The following is a 19,443-nucleotide window of genomic DNA, read 5'->3' on the forward strand; positions in this document are numbered from 1 at the left end:
ACACATCTTTATAGAATAAAAGATGTTTGACATCATGCTGAACAAGCTGAGAAATGTGATTCTTAACATTTTTATTCTTTCAAATACATTTTGAGTCCACCTATATGTTGCATTTTGACTTAAAATAGTTTGTCAATGTTTATCCTAAAAGCCTATACCTCTTTGAAGTTCTTCAGTCACATTTTTGTCTTTTTCTTTTTAACCATCTTAATTCCCTCTCATAGTCACCTAAAAGAATCATGTCAGTGTTTCATTCTTGTGATTCTATTATATTGAAAGAAGCCTTCTTCTCTAATATGAGCAGAGATACTGTATCATTTTGCTTATTTTGCGGTTGTGTATCTTTGTGGTTTATATATGAAGAAAAGATACACAGGAGAGTGCACTCGTTATTTTATTTACAACCTACAGAAAAGAAGACCAAGTGTACATAAACATCAAACAGTGAAACACAGTAGATCATGGAGGACAATAGAAGTTGACCATGCTTTGTTCAAGGATAGGCATAACATTTCATTATACAGCATACAAGCAAAAAAAAAGAAAAAAGTACAGACTGTTGCTGTTCTCTCTGGCAGTTGAAGGACTTATTTGCATTCAGCTCACTTGTTATATTTGGTGGAAAAAGCTCAAAGTGCCCACATCATTACATTTGATTTTTATTTTCATCAAGAACATTCAAAAGCCCATTTAAATTCATGCTGTATTCACACTGGGGTTCTCTTTCACTCACTTCTCTCTTTCTTTATCTCTATCTATCCCTTCTCTTTCACTTCTTCGCACACTCCCTCTTTCTTTTTTTTCCTCTATCTCGCCTTTCTTCGATCTGCCTTTCATGTCACTCCATTAGCAGGGGTTGCCGGGGGAGGGCCAATGGCTTCTCTCTCCGGCGTCCTTGCTGCGGTTTGGCTGCAGCTGTTGGGCTGTGATAAAGAGAGGAAAGAGAAGAAGTTTTCACACTAATTATGACACAATAATGAAGGACTCAGTAAAAGGCACAGTGAAAGATGAAGGTCAAACAGTCATTAATATAACGTGAAAAGAGTCTATTAGAAAGCATCTGTAAAGTGAGCAGAGATTACTGGAGAGCGGATAAAGTAATTTTTTGACTAGATAGAAGAAAGTTAAGAACATTTACCGGTTACACTGGCAGAACTGTCGGGGCTTCAGTGGCTGGTGGCCATTCTGCCTCCTCTGATATTCTCTCTGCAGCAGAAAGAAATCCATGTCATTATGTTTTTCCCTCACTTCAGTAACCCATCCTCTGTTATCACACATGCTATAATTTCAATCAAGATTCTCTGGATAATAATCTCTATTACCTTCCTTCTTCTGATCCTCTTGCACAAAACTATGACAAAGACAATCAGGAGAATCACAACGAGGCAGCCAACTCCCAATGAAACCCACACCCACCAGCTGAGCTCCAGCAGCGGGGTCTCCTTGGGTTGAGGGTTAGTAACACCTGTTTAAGCCAACAGGCAAATAGCATGAAATAAAGAAAATTGAATCAATGGCATGTACATTGAAGAATCACTTTCAATTTGTTCTTAAAATTAGAGGATTTTCAGCAGCAGTATACTCACAGTTGTGGCAGGGTGGCTGGACGTCGACCTCTGAGTTTTGCTTAGGTAATGATGCAGCTGTTTCAGGAGCTGGTACTGTAAGATAAAAACTTGTCATGCTTCCACTTCTGGCCAAGTGAGTAGAGCTTTTGTTATTGTGAAACCCATATGCAAAGGTTTTATAGAAGAGTCCTACCTTCGACTTTGATTTCAAGGCTTTCACTGTAGGCCACTTTGTCTAGTGTGACCAAACACTCCCAGGTCCCTTCATGGGAGGGGGCTACCGGTTCGAGCTGAATCGTTGCGGAATCTGTGAGATGTCCATTTGGATCCTTCCACTGCACCAAGGTGCCAGAGCTCAGACCTTTTACCTGGAGTGTAGCTGTGCTGCCCGCCTGGAAAACACCAGAGGGGCTGGGCGAGACTGACAGCAGATAAGAGAAAAAATACAGTTAGAAATACGGTGAGTAAGAAGAGGAATGTGACAGGAAGAACAAAATGAAAGTATAGCATGTGTTTTTACTTAAGACAGCTCTACAGACCAAAAGTGGGAGAATTAAGAGCCACTTGATTGATTTTAAACATGGAGGTTCATTTTCCTGAGAGGTAGCCTTCCACTCAGTCTGTGTCGTGTGAATATTAGTGGAATCGTACTGATGGGGAGTTGGGTAATTTTTTAGCCTCCACCATCGGTGTGTGAGGGTGGTGTGAATGGATGAATGTGACATGCAGTGTAATAAGCACTTTGAGTACTGACAGACTAGAGAAGTGCTGTACAAGTCCAAGTCCATTAACCGCTTTCTCAGCTGGAGAAAACAGTTGTGTGATATGTTTATTTCTTAAGTTTGAATAAATGTGCTGGGGGACTTCATTTTCTAAATAAGAGACCTAAGTTATCAGGAGGCCTATTTTTGGCTATCCTTGATCTTTGCTGCTGTAACTGTAAATTCCTCCGTTGTGGGATAATTAAAGGTGTATGCTATCTTAACTTATGTGATATTTTTTTATGTATAGGAGGGTAGATGTACTAAAATTATAGGGAAAATAGCATCCATCCTGCAGTATTTTGGGCTTATGAGCTTTATTTGGGACTGGAATCAGGATATTTTAACCTCTGCGGCTTCTCTTGGGAAACCACAAAGTTGATGAAAATGCAGGACTAGAATCCCTGAAAATCCCGTTTAAGACTTGTTTTGTGTAATTTTATATTTATTTTTTAATCTTTAACAATATATTACAAAAGTCATTTTCCTAAAACCAATTCTGAAATGGTTACTTTGATCTAAATGGCTGGAATAGTTATAGCCTGATCTGGCTTGTGATAGTAAACTGTTTCAAGTCTGAGTAAGTGGTCAAATAAAATTATACCTATTACTGCTCTTCAGATCAAATACTATTTTTATCGATACAATCCCTACAGGTGCAAATGGGGAGGATTTAAAGTCAACACAACACAATGAATATCCCCAAAAGCAGTAAATTCAAAAGGCCCTTCTTTTTTTCTGAATCAAAATCCTAAGGTAATAAAAGAGGTCACCTGCAAGGTTAATATCATTAAAAAACAACTTAAAAACAAGACTGTCCAAAAAATGTTGTCAGCACCAAGGCTTAAAAAACGATAACTGAGACTAAAAATTATACCTAAGGTTTTGTCTCTTTCACGTTTGTCCCCACATTTAAGATTACTGTTCTGATGTTGTTTTTGTTGTTGTTGTGTCCAGTTGATTTTTTTTATTTGGGTTAATGAAACAGGCATACTGACTGACACTTACCCTTCATGGTTTGTCTTTTGGAAGGCTGCAGTTGTTGTTCTTTTATATTAAATATATCTTTTTAAACGGTATGAGGTCTAAAACTAAGCATTTTCAAAAAGTTAAAAAATAAAAAATAAACTAAAAAAATAGCATTAAACCCAAATTTTAATCATACTTAAATTTAAAAATGTCAAAACAACATATAAAAAACAGATGAACAATTCAGAACTATTCTAACCTTGGTCAACCAACCACAATCATTCTGTTTTCAAAGCAGATGAAAAAGGATGTTTGAAGACACGTTTCTTGGTGTCATAAGCTCACCTGAGACAACAAGAAGCGTATGTTCTTGTATTCTCCCGTATACCTTACAAGTGAACTTTCCGGCGTCTCCTTCCTTCACTGAAGAGACCGTCAGAGTTGTTTCACTTACTGTTGACCTTTTTGCAATATCACTCTGAGCTAATGCACAAAAAAACAAATACTGTTATCTGTAAAGTGAAGTCATTTAAATAACTTATGCTGCTATACTCTAACCCTTTTTATTAACCTTTGTTTTGTTGGCCAGTCTTCCCATCAACTCTAATGATCCGTGTATTTCCATGATGAAGCCACTCCAGTGAACGGTAGGTGTCGATTTGACATTTGAAAATGGCAGTCTGCCCTGGTTTTGTCCAAATCACTTCCCCTGCAGCAGAGAGTGCGCCCAGCACTGAAGACAGAAGATCACATTTATTAAGATATACCCACATGAGAATACCAGTAACTCTGAGTGTCAAGACAAGGACAAACTGAAGACATGGTGTATATATTCTTATTAGTTTATATTTGAAACTCATAAAGTGAAAATGAAGCAAAGGACAATTCATCAGGTTCAATTTAGTTTCTTAAATGTATCAACACAGCTACAGATATTCTCCCAGGTGGATTCTAACGTTTTATAAACATGAAGGACATAATAGGATATAGGTCACTGTAACTCATTTATTTAAAGGGACATTTACATTTTTTTTAAGTAGTATATTTACTTACCAAAACCAAACCACGTTATAGTCTTCATGCTGAACTTCGGATCTATGGGGGGAAATAGAAAACACAGAAGTTTGTTTCTATCAAGACAAAAGACAGAACACAAAAACAAATTAAATGCAGTTCATGTCAAGAAACCGGACTTTCTAGCATGAAAAACATCCCACTCGGCTTTTGTTTGAGAAGAAAGTGTAACGTTCAACCACCAAACTAGATCTCTACTTCCTTCTTCTCGCTGCCTGTTCTGTCAAAAAAACATTTAAGAAAAAAAGCCTCAAAGACTTGAAAATAAAAACTGAAGGAAATGTCTCTGGGAAAATTACAGCATATAGTTGGGCTTTTTTTTGTTTTTAATTGAAGTGCTTAACAATGTGTGATTAAATGCTTCAGAATTTATTCAATTAGAATTCAGAATAAAAGCATGAAAAACAAGTTTGTTGGAAAAAATAAATATTCTGTTGAGCAACAAAATAAAATTATTCATATACAAATCTGACATGACAGGCATCCTTTTATTGTCTGTCTGAATATATAAATATATATATACGTATATATATTACATTTATTTTCACAGTTTTAGAGATAACCTCATTAAACTTCAGTACTTACTCATTGAAGATTTTCTCATTTAAAGCTCAAACTGATTATTAATTTCAGTTCAAATAGAACAATTACAATCTAACTACACCATACTTAGTATAAATATTGGAAAAAAAAAAAAATTTGGATCTAAAACTTTGAGTTTGACAAATTTAATGTTTCCACATCACTGACTTTATCAAGTTATAAACTGATATCACTATTAATCATTAACTCCTATCCGGTCGTTTGAAACATCAACCTTTGACTGTAGTTAAGCACATTTTTTCAAGCAACGAGGTCTCCCCATTAAATGGAGTGTCTAAAGCAATCTGCTCCAATCACAGACCAAATATACTCATAATAAACCGACATAATGGTTTACTTCACGAACATGTCAGGTTTGAACTACATTACAGAACTAAAGAGAAATTAGTTCAGAATGGTCATGAAATCTAAACATTGTATATCACAATTGATTTCAGAATATAGTTTGAGATTTTACCTTCAATATTCGGCTTTTATTTATTTTTTGCTGCTATAAAAAGGTCAAAATGCGTCCCCGTCCTCTCGATACTTCACGTCAAAACAGCACAATGAATGTAGAAATGCAGAAGACTTCTGAAGACAAAGCTGCACTTTTGGAAAATTGTAGGCCAATGCGAACCCAAGTTCTTTGTGGGTTTGTACGTCACGCCTGCACCCTCTTTGCAAAGCAGGCCTGCGATGTTGGAAACACTGCGGCTTTTACCTGATGCTCAGGGATGTGCTGCGAAGTGTCTCAAGGTCACGAGCATTTACTGCAACATAAACCCATAATTCACTGGATGGTGATGACTCATCACTAACTATGAATTACTGTGTTGAAATATTTAAATGAAAAAAGGACCTAGAGGAGTGATTGTGAGCCGAAAACTCAAGTCAGAAAGAATACAAAGGCAGAATGACAGAGAGACATTTTTTATTTGTCACAGCAAAAGTAACAAAGGATTTGTTTGCAAAATAAAAACAAAATAAAGCTAAACATTACCCAGATATCAACCTCACCAAACTTAAGAAAAATACAAGTTGATTCAGTGTTTTTTTTCCTCTTTTTTTCTTTCCTTCTTTTAAACACACATTTGAGCTCTTTTTTTTATTCGTTTGATTTACTGACATTGCCTCTTATCAGGGATAATACAGTTTTACTTCCTCACAGAAACGGCAAGAGGAAGAGGTGGTGCCGAGGTAAACTGGTGACACCTAAGTGCAACCGTCCAATAAGAGAAGAGTGGGCAGGAAGCGGACGTGCTGACAGGGAGAGGCAGTGACTACTGACGGCAGTGAAAATCAATAGTCAGGACATGGATTAACAATGATATCTAAGGAACCATTTTTATAAAGAGTGAGTGGACTCAGCAGCCAAAGTCACTCTGATGTCTGAGGTCTGGTCTCTGGAGCAGGTTTGATGAATTACGTGGATACATTTGCCAAGTTTGAACAGAGGTTTTAATAGATTTCAGTTAGCTCTCAGTTTTATTCAGCCTAGTTGTCCAGATAAGTAACAGAATCAGCTTCCAACAACAGGCCCATTGTTTGTAATCTTACAATCAAAAGAAAGCCCTCCCCCAGCCCCAACACCTTATCTGTACATCTGCATCCATTTATTCAACTGTGAACACGGTCTATGCAATCTGAGAGACTTATTTACACATCTGTCAGTTTTGAAGCGTGCCAGGGTCTTTGTAAGAAGCTTGGTGGGGTGAAGCTATGAATGTTGTCGTGTGTGTGTGTGTGTTTGTGTTAGCGTCCACATTTCTCCTTAAATTCACCCGAAGTGTATCACTCCTTCGTCTCAATCTGCCACTCTCCGGTAGAAGTAGAGGTATCCCAGGTCTTTGGGAGGTTTCTCAGAAGCACAAACCTTCTGATCGTTGAAGATCACCCACCTGTCAAACAAAGATGTCATTAAGATTACAAAGAGCGGCTTGATAGTGGACATGTTGGGCATTTTATCACAAAAACGATAAGGCAGATGGGATCAAAATATAAAACAATCTGACTTTTTATTGCTAAGGAGGCATAATTCTAATTCTAAATGTGTTTCTATGACAGGTTAATACTTTTCACAGGTTACTTCAGCAGCTCTCTTTGTTCAGTCCAGACCTGGAGTATGGTGCCCCCTGCTGAGGCAACATACAACCAGCTCCTTCATTACAGTGAGAAGGGGTTTTAGATTGAATAAATACTATTTGTGAGAGTCCTTATTTAAGAACATCAGTATATCATTTATTTTCTTCAGGAAGTGAGACTTTAAGAGATGTACTTTAAGATTTAAATCTTTCATTTAAATATGACCCGTTGATGCTTTTAATAGCAATACATCAATTTAAGAGAAAAGAATATGTAGAAAGAGAAAAAACACTTACTGCTGATCCTTCTTGATGTGACAGACATAGTGGCCGCACATTGTGCTTGTCCCCATATGACTGACAAACGCAAACAGCTCATACTCTGTAGAAAGGAGAAATGGAATCATATGAGGGTGCTTAAAGGTAGATTAGACTTCTTATAGAAGATTTGAATGATGTTGCCATCTTCTAAACACATCCCAGCAGCTCATTTGTTGGGACGAGTTCTGAGGTAAGAATGATTTAAAAAGCCTTCTCATGACTTACTGCCCTGTCCGTCTCTGACGCGGGGCCCCGGGGGAGGGTCCCTGCCACCCTCGCTCTCTGCGGCTGAGCGACCGCCTTCAGACACATCCATGGACTCCAGGTCGTCCAGGTGGGAGAAGATCCAGTCCACAGCCCGGTCCAGGATGTTACTCTGTAGATCACACCAGTTAAAAGCGGAAAAAACAAATGGATCTTTTGGTTTAAATTAAAGACTTTCCGGAGTCTTTCGTTTCTGTAGTAGAAGTTTAATATTTTATTTTATTATATTTTAGTAAGTTACATGGACAAAGACAACCGATGCCATGTCTTCCAAGGCTGCCCATCAAATCGTTGTAGCAATACAAAAGTCATAATTTATTAGATGGATGGCACTATTTTTTAACATGGCATTAATGGATGGCAGCTTACTTTTAATGAGTTTGGTTGGTGAACGTCGATAAAGAGTTTTCAATACCATTCAGTCACCTCTTTGTTGGGAACTTTAACCTAACTGCCAACTGAAGAAGTCAACAGGGTCTGTTTCTTTCTGCACAAAAACAGGAAGAGCAGAGTATTTTCTCCGCCTCCACACCAGACTGAGCTAATGATGGATCATCAGGAAAGAAGAAAAGCTTTGCTTACCTTGATCATCTGAAGGTGAGGTTGGAGGGTCAACCAAACTGCTACCTGCAGCTCTTTCCCTAACTGGTTTACTAATCAAGTAGAACCAGTTTATGTTTTAAACTAACACTAACCTACGCTAAATCAGGCGTCCATAAATTAATGCACTTTGTGATTTTCTGTAGGGACGTCTGTAAAAAAGCCATACATGAATTTAAAGATGGTTATAGGGCTTTTCCTCATGGTCTCTTTTTTAACAAAGTGATTCGTCCATAAACACATTGTTCTGATTCTAACTGTTGACATTCATGCAAAAAAAGTAAATGTTGGGTAAACAATGGTAATAATTATGAAGAATCCTAATGATACAGTAATTAACATTTGAGACATACCCCGTCCCTGAGTTTCTCGTACAGCTTTGCTCAATAAAACTTTTAGTCAGATTTTGCTCCTTATTTTCTTTGAGGCATTAAAGCTCTGGTAAGTCTCCAAGAATCTCAAAATCTTGGCAACATTAGAGTCTGAATTAAGAAAGCAGCAGCTGTGCCTGTTTTGGCACAGTTCTACTTTCAGACAAGTGGCAAGTGAAATTAGTCATATCCCCATCTCCTGCTGGACAGAGATGGATTCTTACCGTGGCTCGTAGTGCTTTGGTTGCCTGATCTCGGCTGAAGCCCATGGAGACAATAGTTGCCAGGTGCTCCTCGGAGAGGCTCTCTGTGGGCGTGGTCCCCGGGCCGGAGCTGCAGCCTGGCAAGACCAGGGGGGCAGAGAAGTCTGCAACCAACCACAAAGAGAACATGAAGAGTGAGTGGAGCAGTCAGACTGATGGATTAATCTGTTTTCTGGTCAATTCCCCCAGCTCTGCACACCTGGGTCATCCATATGGCTCATGATCCAATTCATGGCGGCATCAATTCCAGTGTTCCCAGTGTAGTACACCGCTTTCCTGCAGGCCTCCAGAGGGAATCCCATTTCACATAACTGGGACACCGTGGAGTCATCCAGGACTGGAGCTACGAGAGTGTGAGGAAAAAGTTGAGATACTTTTGGCTACCTTTGTGTAGTTGCATTTCAATTTGCTTCTTGAATTATAAGAACATTTTAATAAAAAAGGTGAACTAATAAAATGAAAATAATAATAAACCATCAAATAATAAATTACAAAACACATAACTCAGACCACAAAATGCAAAAGTAAAAATAAAATGGCAACGGAAGGACGCAGGAAACAGAAAAGACAGAAAGAAAGAAAAGGAGGGAATAAGGGTGAAAAACTAAGAGCATCAGCTGGGGGAGGAAGGCAAAGAGCAGAAAGACAGATAGACTAACACAGCAGTGGGGAGTAGAGCGAGTCGTCCTCCTCGTTGCCATGGAAACCCAGGATACCTTTAACCTCCACGTCTGGTGTCATGAGTGGGGGCGGGGCCACCTCTGGTAAAAGCTCCTCCCCTGGCTGCTGGCCGGTTGCACGTAGTGCGCTCAGATCCAGAGTGTCAGGAACGTCAATGCTCACGTCTGCAAAGAGAAATATCAAATATCATCATAAATCTCCCATCAACCTAATCTAAATGTGTTTTTTGTCACGCCCCCATATCTTGACCTTCTATTACAATTGTTGACAGTATTCTTAGAAAGGCTAGAGTACCCAAGTTGTCCTGGTAGATGGACACTTTTGAGTAAGACATGAGAAAGAGGACTTGTGTTTGCTATACCCACTTCATTGTTTTTCTATATGAAGACATTTTAGACAAAAATATCAAACTCAATATACACCTGCACCTCAGTAACTACATATGTGACCGGAGGTGTTTTCTACCAAGGCGGAAGGATTTAAAAGTAGCCCTAGAGTACTTTGTAGGAAGTTTTTTGTTTGATGTTATGTAATTGTCCTCTGACATGCAGTTACATCCCCTCATTCGTGAATGTCTCACTGTTAAAATGCTTTAAATGTGTGCAGTGTTGCTCCTCAGAGTGTGTGGGCCTTAACTTAAAAGATCTCCTCTTCCCTCCTGTTATTGGGTGGTGAATTCTGGGGACCTGCACCCATTTACAGATCATGTGGAGCTGTACTCCTCGGCCTCTGTAAGCTATTTCATCAGGATTCGGTTCATAGCTCTTCTGATGTTGAGTTATGTAAATGTGAAAGGTTGTGGGTCTACCTTCAAGCTTGTGAGTTTACTTCATGACTCTGTTCTACACAAGACTAACTTGTGTTTGTAACCAATACAAAGGCAACAATAGTGAGACAATCACACGTGTTTCAATTCCCCTGAGTGTGCTCTCCCACACTACAAAAAGCACTGCTATTATTTTAGTTTAACCAGTAGAGATAACAGTAGCCCTCAAAATCAGTATTGCAATAATAGGTACTGTTCACTTTTGTTTAAAAAGAGATAAATAAAAATGACAGTGAGCCTCTGCAACATGAATTGTTATTTGTGAATTACGAGTTAAAATACAACATCCTTTGGGAAATAGCATGGCCTAGAGTTTTACACACAATACAAATTTTGTAGTTAAGCAAGAAAGATTTTCATCTCTCAACCCAAACAACTAATAATATCTTTGCTCACCCAGTTTCTTGGGCACCCAGTCAAGACCAAAGGTGAATTTCTTAATCTGGATGACCAGGTGGTCTGGGAAAGAGGCAAAGCGGGTTGTTCTGGAATGAAATGAGACAAAAGCTCATATTAGTAAATCAGAGATGTATGAACAAAAAAAAACACACACCACAGATATACACACCCACAAAAAAAACATATCCAATGTTAAAATACACAAATACTGTGCCAACATCTTAAGTTTATTTAAAAATGTGTCTTCATGTTGGTAGTTAGGGGGGTCTGGGAGACCCCTTTTGAAAATGTTTATCAACAAACATTTCCTCTTCTGCATTCTGATTCATTTAAATGCAAAGAATCCCATTCCTGATGAATAAATATTCATAGCTGTGTTGATAAAATGCTCTCAGTGTGTGTGGTTGGTTCATACTTGGTGGCAGTCGTCTTTGCCTGCACAGCTGAGCTCCAGAAGTCTGTGAGGATCTCTGGTTCACTGAGAGCCGCCATGCAAGCTGTGAAGGGGATTTGTGCGCGCACTGTAGGAGCTGATGAGTCCCCCTCCTCACGCCGGCGCTCTGCCTCATGGAGCTCTTCTGTTGGGAAGACAAACCAAAAAAAAATTGAGTAACAAAAACTTCACTTCACCACTGGTAAGATATCAGAATCAACAGCTGTAAGAATGATAATGTACACACTTTAAAAGACATAAATATGTGTTTAGGTTGAGGACACGTTTTTGTGACTGAAAGAGATTTTAAGGAACATGTCAGAACCCTAATCTAACCACTGACACAATTTTAGACATGAAGATCATTTTACTCTCTTAAAAACATGTTGCATTAGGTCATCTTTGTCTCTTCAGACACTTTCCAAAAGTAAGTAAAGTACATTCAAGAAAACAAATACTATTTCCTTACTGGGTTATGAAATACTTCCAGTAAACCTAACCGCCTAAAACAGCTGATAAAACAAATTAAACTTTGACTACCAGATCACTTGCATTGTCCTTGCTCTATAAATTGCTGCTCTTTTTTTAACATGTTGTCTGTTATTATTTGTATGACCTTCAATGCACATTGACATTAAACGGTTTGGAGTTCAGTTTAGAAGCTCCCCTTAATGGACAAGTTTAACAGCTGCCCGGCATGTTGGTCACATAACACTATGCTTACATTAAACATGTGATCATGTCAACCCTTCACCTGTGTTTGTAGCCTGGTCCATCAGCACAGGGAGCTGGACGATGTAATCAACCCGCTGTGTGTACTTGGCTTTTTGTGATTGCTGACACACGATCTTCTCCTCCACCAGGAACCGGAAGGCCTCGGATGGGTTTGAGCCAGAGCGACAGTTCCTCTGTGAATGAAAATCCACGATAAGCCTCTGACAATACAAACAAAACATAGGAAAAGTAATAGTGTTACTTTACCTCCACCATGTTTATGAAGTGCAACAAAAACTCCTGAGCATCCTGCTGTCGATTGGTTGAGAACTCTGTGTGGCCCCGCCCAACAAGTGCTTTGAACATTCGTGGTGCAATGCCAATTTGGTCTCCCTGGGAAAAAAAACATGAATTCTCTGATTTATCAACAAGACTAATATGAAGTAGACCACACAAGTTATCATCTCGGAGCGCAAATTCCACATGTGCCATGGATCTGATTCAAACCTAATGTTTGTAAATCCACTGTGACACATTATTTTTTCTTACCCTGGGTTCAGATGCACCATTCTCATCTCCAGGGTCTGGTGCCGGTTTGGAATACTCTCCTGACAACAGACCGTAGCCCAGCTTGGCTCTGTAATAAACAAACAAAGCTGACATCACTGCACATTCAACAATAAACCAGAGTCTCACACAGGAGGAGGATTTGGATGTAGGCCTGGATATATTTTTGGCTTTCAAATAAAATAGGGGAGAATCCTTTCCCATCTCTTGTGGGAATCAAAAAATGATTTAGACAGGAGAACATGTAAAGATTTTTTTTCATATCAAGGCCTGATACATTTCTGATTTGGAAAAAGAAAGCATCTTTTTGTATTTGCAGTACGAGGCCGACCAAGTCGTCCCACCATTATGCCAGCATCAGAGGTAGTAACACATGTGTTACAGGGGCGAGAGACACCAGGGCGAAACAGCGCTGTGTGATGGGCATGTCATAGTGTGTATGTATGTGAAGCTCCTGCTGCGCTCCTGAAGTTCCCGCCACTATGCAATGTGAAATCACACGCTGGAACATCAAGTTAAAAGGTGTAAGTCAAACCGACCATTTAACTGGACAAGACTTGGTTTGCATGGATCAAGGGCTGTGTTCCTGTGTGGTGGTTGGTGTTCCTGTGGGTGTATGGGAATCAGTTTATGTTGGTGTGTGTCAGCACACCTCGTGACGCCCCAACATGAAGACAGCAGAGGAGCAGGAGACAGAAGCTGCAGCTTCACCAAACCAATTTAAAACTTAGCAGATTTTTATACATGGATATAATTGTACAAACATTTACCCGCTATGTGTTAGATAGCCCTCTGAAATATACTCACCAAACAGAAAATCTACCAAAATATGGCACTTGGTGGCAGTTCATTTTGGACCCTGACTGTAATGTTTACAGACACACACGTGAACATTTATTTAAAATGCCAATCGCATTCTTTGGGCAGTTATGTAATTGCACATTTTCGCACCGAGATTGAAATTCAATTAATCGTGCAGCAGTAGATATTCCTTACACTCCTCTATCCAGGAGGAGAATAACAAAAGTTATGAAAATCACATTTAAACATGGAACTGCTGTGAGAGAAGTCTGCAGCCTTCTTCTGGCTGACAGCTGATAACCTGAGTATGCCTGTGTGTATTTATGTGGATGGAATATTTTATCTATTATGACTCATCTATGATGACTGCTGATGAATGCGTATGTGAGGATTTATATACTTTATCAAACACCATTCAGTCATACTTCAACTCAACAATGATTATTGGTTTAAAACTGTAGTGTAGAGCATATCAAACAACCAGACATCATGAGTGGATACTCACACTTGGGTTTTGAAGTCCTGGGTGGGGTCGCTTGGGGCTTCATCAATGATCTTGTCAATGTTAGACACGTACCTGGAAGGCATGAGTACAAATTTCGGTCATGCTGGAATGCTTTTAATATTTCAAATATTTTTTTTTTCACTTCTGAGGCTGTGATAGCCTGCTTGTTAGCAATATTTTCATGGCAGTCGGCAACAACAATTTAACTTTATCTTTTTTCACAGGGAGAAACATGGTCAATAGATCAATTGGGCGGAGCAGGAGGATCAGGGCTTTGAGTTAAAGAGGGTACTGACTTGCTCTGGAAGTCTGGAACGGTGAAGAGCACTTGCATGACCGAGTTGAGGTAGCAGCTGTTGCCCAGGTTCTTCATGCCAGTCAAGCCAGGGCCAAACATGGGTCGGAGGGTGGTCCCTGATTCCTGGATCACCTCCCACTCCCCCACACGCTGGTTCACAGCAATCTCCAGCTCCGTCATCGTTCGCTCAGTCTAAGCGCAGAGAAGTGAAAGGGTAAAGAAAATAAGGAATATAAGGTATAAGCAAAAAGGATTCCTTGTGGCAGCCATCCTATTTAGAACATGTTTTGAGAATGATTAGAATAACTATGCCAATTTGTTGTGGAAATGACAGCTGGAAGATGAAGGCAAGACTAGAAAAAAAGGATCATCACTCGCTGCGCTTAGTCTTCTAGTCGACCAAAGCACAGTCCCTCCTACCCCTGTCTGTGTAACATCATTATGTGTGCAGCAATACATTAGCAGTGAGAGAAACAACATTACAGAAAACAGTGAGAGGTAGAGAGATCTGCAACTGTGACAACTGTGTCAACTGTGTAAGCCGCACTTTGCATTTGAGAAGAAGCAGGTGGCAAATAAATGAATGGCAGCCGCGAATGAGAGCAGAAACAGGTGTGGAGGACAATAAATTAGACCACAGAAAGTAGGCAGATACAATATGTCTAGAGAATAACTCATAAACAGAGACTGTATCTCTATAATACATCCATAATAATACTATAACAATACTTCATGAATGTTTTTTGATATTTACATTTACTACAGAACAGACTGTAAATTATTGAGCAAGATGAAAATGATGTATCCCTTTTCAAACTCCAGGCTCTCTAACACTAAAACTGAATTTTAGACTCTAAGCCAAAGCCTGTTTCTGAAGCAGTGGCACCCATAACAGCCTAGATGTGTGCCAAAAGACAAAAGACAATATTTCTAAATGACTTCATCACACTTCAATCCTAAGGCGGAAGGTTGAGCAATAATTCTGCCTATGAGAAGTCGACAGAGAATGACCACAGCAAATCAATGAGGAAATATAGGGAGATTTGATTTGGTAAATGAGAGAAAATAAAAATACACAATATGCTTCCACTTCAGTGTTTTTTTTACTTGACCTTCAAGGGGGGCGGGGGGGCCGCCCCCTAATATAATGGTAGGGGAAACACTGCACTTCAAACAACATTAACACAGAACTTACCTTCTCCATGGTCATCATGTTGATGCCAAAATGAGATAAGTGCTCTGGTAACTTTGAATCCAGCACCATGTCATCCTCATCGTAGGAATACACATCTGGACATAAAAAAGTGTTGACATTTTAGGGGAGCAGCAGCACTAAACTTCAAACAAATGCACATTATTGTTCAACTATTATATAAATCAGAGATCTACTGTATTCAACATATTATGCCCTCAAAGTCCAGTCCAAAACCCTTCTTGTTGTCCTGTACTGCAAACAAAAACTGCATGTTTTCTAAAAGTTAGAAACAAGGTCACTGGAGAATTATCAGAAATCCTTTTGTTTCAGCCGAATGGAGCAGAGTGTTGGTGTCTGTGTTTGACTGACAACAGCCATCAGGGGAGAGAGAGAAAATGTCAACTCTGTGGCTCACAAGACTTGGAAAGACAGTTGCTGAGGGCTACGCCGGCATCTAAGTGGACTGAGGTGATGTTTGCATATACTTTTCTGTGCTATTTAATATGATACAGCTGACCAGGGCACTATCCATAAGCCTTCAGCGAGGTGTTAGCAATACATTTTATCAAAGAAATGTTTTATGTCTATATCAGCATTTTTTTTTTTAAATCGTACCTGCTCCATCAGGAGTGATGGTACCGAGTTTAACAGCCAGTGGATATCCTGTCTGCTGGAAGTGGAGAAGGGCGTGGTTGTTGCCCCCAGAGCCATCAAAATACCTGCGACCACACAGGACTTTGCCATCGGTCAGGTTCATCCAAATGTTTTCCTGGAGGTCACAAACGTCACACCGCCAGCCACTATGATATAGAAAATGCAAGAAACACAAACTGTTAACAACTATCTTTTTTCAAAAATAAAAAAAAATATACACAGTAGAATTAATTACGGGTGGAACTATATCAATATGGATGAATGGATGTAATGCTAAAGCACTATTGTCTTGAAATTTTCTTCACTTCAATTACTAGACCTCTGCAGCAGGACACAAAGACAGTTCTTCTATCGGGAACTTTTTGATTGGTTTATTTAAGGGACAGCTGTGATCAAATTACTCACCTGGGAGGGATCTTGACTCCGTTGTCAAGCTGTTTAAGGTCAGCAGCATGTCTAGACTCCTGTCTCACCTCTCCATCCCACTGCTGAACTTGTAAGGTATGAGAAACTGAGTCTGCTGTCATGATACCAGCCATCGACAGGGACACCTTGGTGGGAGGCAAATGAATCAACAGGAAAAATGAGTCCTGACTTGCAGCTCACAACAAGACTTCTCAATTACTTGACTGCTGAAGGTAACAAAACCAACACTGAGTGTATGCCTATATGTATGTGCCCCAATAAACTCAATTATAAAGGAATATATATATATATATATATATATATATAGATATGAGGAATAGCTTGCCATATTCACAGTGCACCAAACACTTTTACTACAGCCTTGTTTTGTTAAGTATTTACTTATGACAAAAAGCATTACATTATTTAAAGAACAAAAAAATTACAATGTGATATTTGTTACGTTAAAACTGTCCCTGTCTCTTATATTTAAGGGCAGTAAAAGTTCAAGTGGCCAACCTGGCAGAACCCTCACAGAATAATAACATATCTTTTGGATAGGATAGGATAATACTTTATTGATCCCCAGAGGGGAAATTCGGGCGTTACAGCAGCACAGACAAGAAAGCTCAAAATACACATTAAACAGAATAGATAAGATAAATAAAAATAAAAATAAAAACAGGGGGTATATACAGTACAAAATGAATGATGAAGTTAACTGGGGGGAATTGAGAATTGAGACAGTATTTGCAGAGAACAGTATTTGCAGTATTGCAGTATTTGCCAGAAAAACACTCAAACCAATTTCTTACCCGCTCTTTCACAACATCTGGCATGGTAGCAAGGTCATCTGATGTGATTTCCTGTCTGTCAGGTAAAATGACCACCTTGACATCCTCCTCGTACTGCTCCTGCTCCACATCGAAACCTCCTTCAATCCCTGAACAGACCAGAAACAAGAGGGGAGGTGGACACAGGTCAGTCTCAGTCAAAGAAAACTGTATACTCTGTGTTTATATATGTATTCTGTCTAAAACTCACCTATAGCCAATCTGGTGGGCTTTTTCTTCGGTGGGTGCCCAGATCCAGAGTTATTGTCGTCCTCCTTCTATAAAAAAAAATGTAATAGGATATATAAAGAGTGGTTCACATGGCATGTTAAGGGGTGGGGTGGGTATATGTGACCATGAGAACTTGGCTACAGACTTAAAAAAAGATGTAAAATGAATGAATCACCTTCGCCTTTCGAGTCCTGGTGATGTGGAAGTAAGCTCTCTGTCCAGTCCGAGCATGATGTCTGTCCACATACTGACTCCCAAAGCCCAGGAAACTGTTCATGCACACATACAGGCCTCCTTCACTTTCCTGTAGAGATTAATAACACAACAAGTCTTTTATCTCTCTCTACACCATGACATGACACTGGGAAGTGTAAGGTGGAGGCAATGTGGATGTTTTAACCAACATCATCTGTCATGTTGTAGCCAGGATGCAATTCAGCTTAAATATTGTTTTTAATGAAGATACACAAAAACATTCAAATTAAACTTCAAAGTATGTGCATGCTTTGATAAACTATAAACAGAAAAGTCCTGCCAAATAACCACAGTTGCGAAAAGAAAAAAAAAGTTAGCATCCTTGGTTGGTTTGACAACAACACATTCTCACCAGCACAGCTAGCTTACAAGCTACAGAGGCTAAGTTTCCATTACAGTGCAATATTAGCTTAGCTTCCGAGCTAGCGCGCTAGTTAGTTGAAACATCAAGGAAGCCAGCGCGTTAAAGTAATAAAACATTACATGAGGCAAAAGCGAGAGAGAGAGAGAGAGAGAGTGTGTGTGCAGTTACAAGAAAAGGAAGAACAATGTGTGTGTTTAACGTGTGGTTTGTGTAAAGGGAGAATAAGCTCACCGGCGAGGAAAATGACAAGGCGCATTCGTCTTTGTGGACTCGGTCCCCGGGCTTCGGAACCCGAATTGTGGACAAAACCGACATCAAAACCTCCCCAACATCTGCCATGACAAGCTAGCTGGTTCCGCCTTTCAGTGGGACACTTGCTGTTTTGTTGTTTGGACCCCCCAGCCTCTTATTTCCCCGGCACCAAGTGTGTCCGTTGTTTAGCCGTCTGCTGCTGTCTGTGTGTTGCTGAATGAATCATGAGAAGGCCGAGCGAGGGGCTGCGGCTCGTTACCGTAATCTCTACAATATACACCTTTTATTTAGTACACAGATAAAACATACAACTTCAGGAGATGCTTTTCAGTTATATATGTCATTTTACCAAACAACTACACATCCATATCCATACATGTATTATATACACACAGTCCTTTCCTTCATACCTACATTAGATTAGACATAGACTTAGATACATGCATATAACCACACAGTCATTTCCTTCATACCTACATTAGATTAGATTTACATATAACCACACATATGGCAGCCTTCACATCGTTTTTCAATCCTTTTTCCTTGATTGATTAACAACTTCTGCTAACATACTGGTAATTTGCTATACAATAGACACGTGCATTTAAAGTAAAATAAATAAAATAGAATTTAAAATAAAAATATAGGATAGGATAGGATAATACTTTATTGATCCCCAGAGGGGAAATTCGGGCGTTAAACCAGCACAGACAAGAAAGCTGAAAAATACACATTAAACAGAATAGATAAGATAAAATAAAAATAAAAATGAAAACAGGTTGTATATACAGTACAAAATGAATTATGAAGTTAACTGGGGGGAACTGAGAATTGAGACAGTATTTGCAGAGAATGACAAGATAAAGTGACAAGTGATGAAAGTGACTTGGTATGATAAATAGCAGCAAGTAATGTAAACAGCAGAGAAGAGAGGCAGTGTTGTACCACAGTAATGCAGAGTGCAGTTATATAATATAATGTAGCATAATATAATATAATATAATATAGTGCAATATGAACAATATAGTGTAATATAATGAAATGTTATATTAAGAGGTGACTAGAGCCCAGGCATTATCTTCATCACTGGGGCCCATTTTACATCAAATTTGTTTGTTTTCAGCTGTAATCTGGCTGTGATTTTTTCCATGATGAAAACATTTTTTAATCTTT

General features: G+C 39.2%; 2 protein-coding genes across 3 annotated transcripts; both read right to left on the reverse strand.

The window, feature by feature from the left end:
* Window positions 1-381: 381 nt before the first annotated feature.
* LOC132983068 (uncharacterized) lies at window positions 382-5,658 on the reverse strand. The gene is made up of 9 exons (XM_061049305.1): window positions 5,433-5,658; window positions 4,352-4,393; window positions 3,870-4,031; window positions 3,644-3,781; window positions 1,762-1,989; window positions 1,587-1,661; window positions 1,323-1,465; window positions 1,139-1,206; window positions 382-923 (listed from the first exon to the last, which is right to left on the reverse strand). The coding sequence occupies exons 2-9, from the start codon at window positions 4,377-4,379 to the stop codon at window positions 839-841; spliced, it is 927 nt and encodes a 308-aa protein (XP_060905288.1). The 5' UTR covers window positions 4,380-4,393; window positions 5,433-5,658; the 3' UTR covers window positions 382-838.
* A 213-nt stretch (window positions 5,659-5,871) lies between these two features.
* usp5 (ubiquitin specific peptidase 5 (isopeptidase T)) lies at window positions 5,872-18,488 on the reverse strand. 2 transcript variants are annotated; one of them, XM_061049223.1, is made up of 20 exons: window positions 18,250-18,488; window positions 17,575-17,703; window positions 17,380-17,446; window positions 17,151-17,278; window positions 16,336-16,481; window positions 15,892-16,076; window positions 15,277-15,371; window positions 14,080-14,273; window positions 13,784-13,855; window positions 12,460-12,547; window positions 12,178-12,303; window positions 11,951-12,104; window positions 11,179-11,341; window positions 10,761-10,849; window positions 9,574-9,702; window positions 9,057-9,200; window positions 8,819-8,961; window positions 7,585-7,735; window positions 7,336-7,420; window positions 5,872-6,855 (listed from the first exon to the last, which is right to left on the reverse strand). In XM_061049223.1, the coding sequence occupies exons 1-20, from the start codon at window positions 18,355-18,357 to the stop codon at window positions 6,762-6,764; spliced, it is 2,490 nt and encodes an 829-aa protein (XP_060905206.1). In that variant the 5' UTR covers window positions 18,358-18,488; the 3' UTR covers window positions 5,872-6,761. The 2 variants fall into 2 exon arrangements, with proteins under 2 accessions (XP_060905206.1, XP_060905205.1); XM_061049222.1 differs by having other exon boundaries at window positions 9,517-9,702.
* Window positions 18,489-19,443: the final 955 nt, after the last annotated feature.

Source organism: Labrus mixtus, chromosome 11 (assembly GCF_963584025.1).
Source record: "Labrus mixtus chromosome 11, fLabMix1.1, whole genome shotgun sequence".
NCBI lineage: Eukaryota > Metazoa > Chordata > Actinopteri > Labriformes > Labridae > Labrus > Labrus mixtus.

What these genes read in the sequence shown, in the direction of transcription:
- usp5 (XM_061049222.1), bottom strand. Translation starts at nt 18,357, where the DNA reads ATGGCAGATGTTGGGGAGGTTTTGATGTCGGTTTTGTCCACAATTCGG. An exon ending in CAGATGTTGTGAAAGAGCGG is followed by an intron (nt 16,482 to 17,150) that starts GTAAGAAATTGG and finishes CCTCCCACCAAG; the next exon opens with GTGTCCCTGTCGATGGCTGG. An exon ending in GTTCCAGACTTCCAGAGCAA is followed by an intron (nt 13,856 to 14,079) that starts GTCAGTACCCTC and finishes CATGCCTTCCAG; the next exon opens with GTACGTGTCTAACATTGACA.
- LOC132983068 (XM_061049305.1), bottom strand. Translation starts at nt 4,379, where the DNA reads ATGAAGACTATAACGTGGTTTGGTTTTG. An exon ending in CCTTGAAATCAAAGTCGAAG is followed by an intron (nt 1,662 to 1,761) that starts GTAGGACTCTTC and finishes TTTATCTTACAG; the next exon opens with TACCAGCTCCTGAAACAGCT. An exon ending in AGAGGATCAGAAGAAGGAAG is followed by an intron (nt 1,207 to 1,322) that starts GTAATAGAGATT and finishes TTTCTGCTGCAG; the next exon opens with AGAGAATATCAGAGGAGGCA.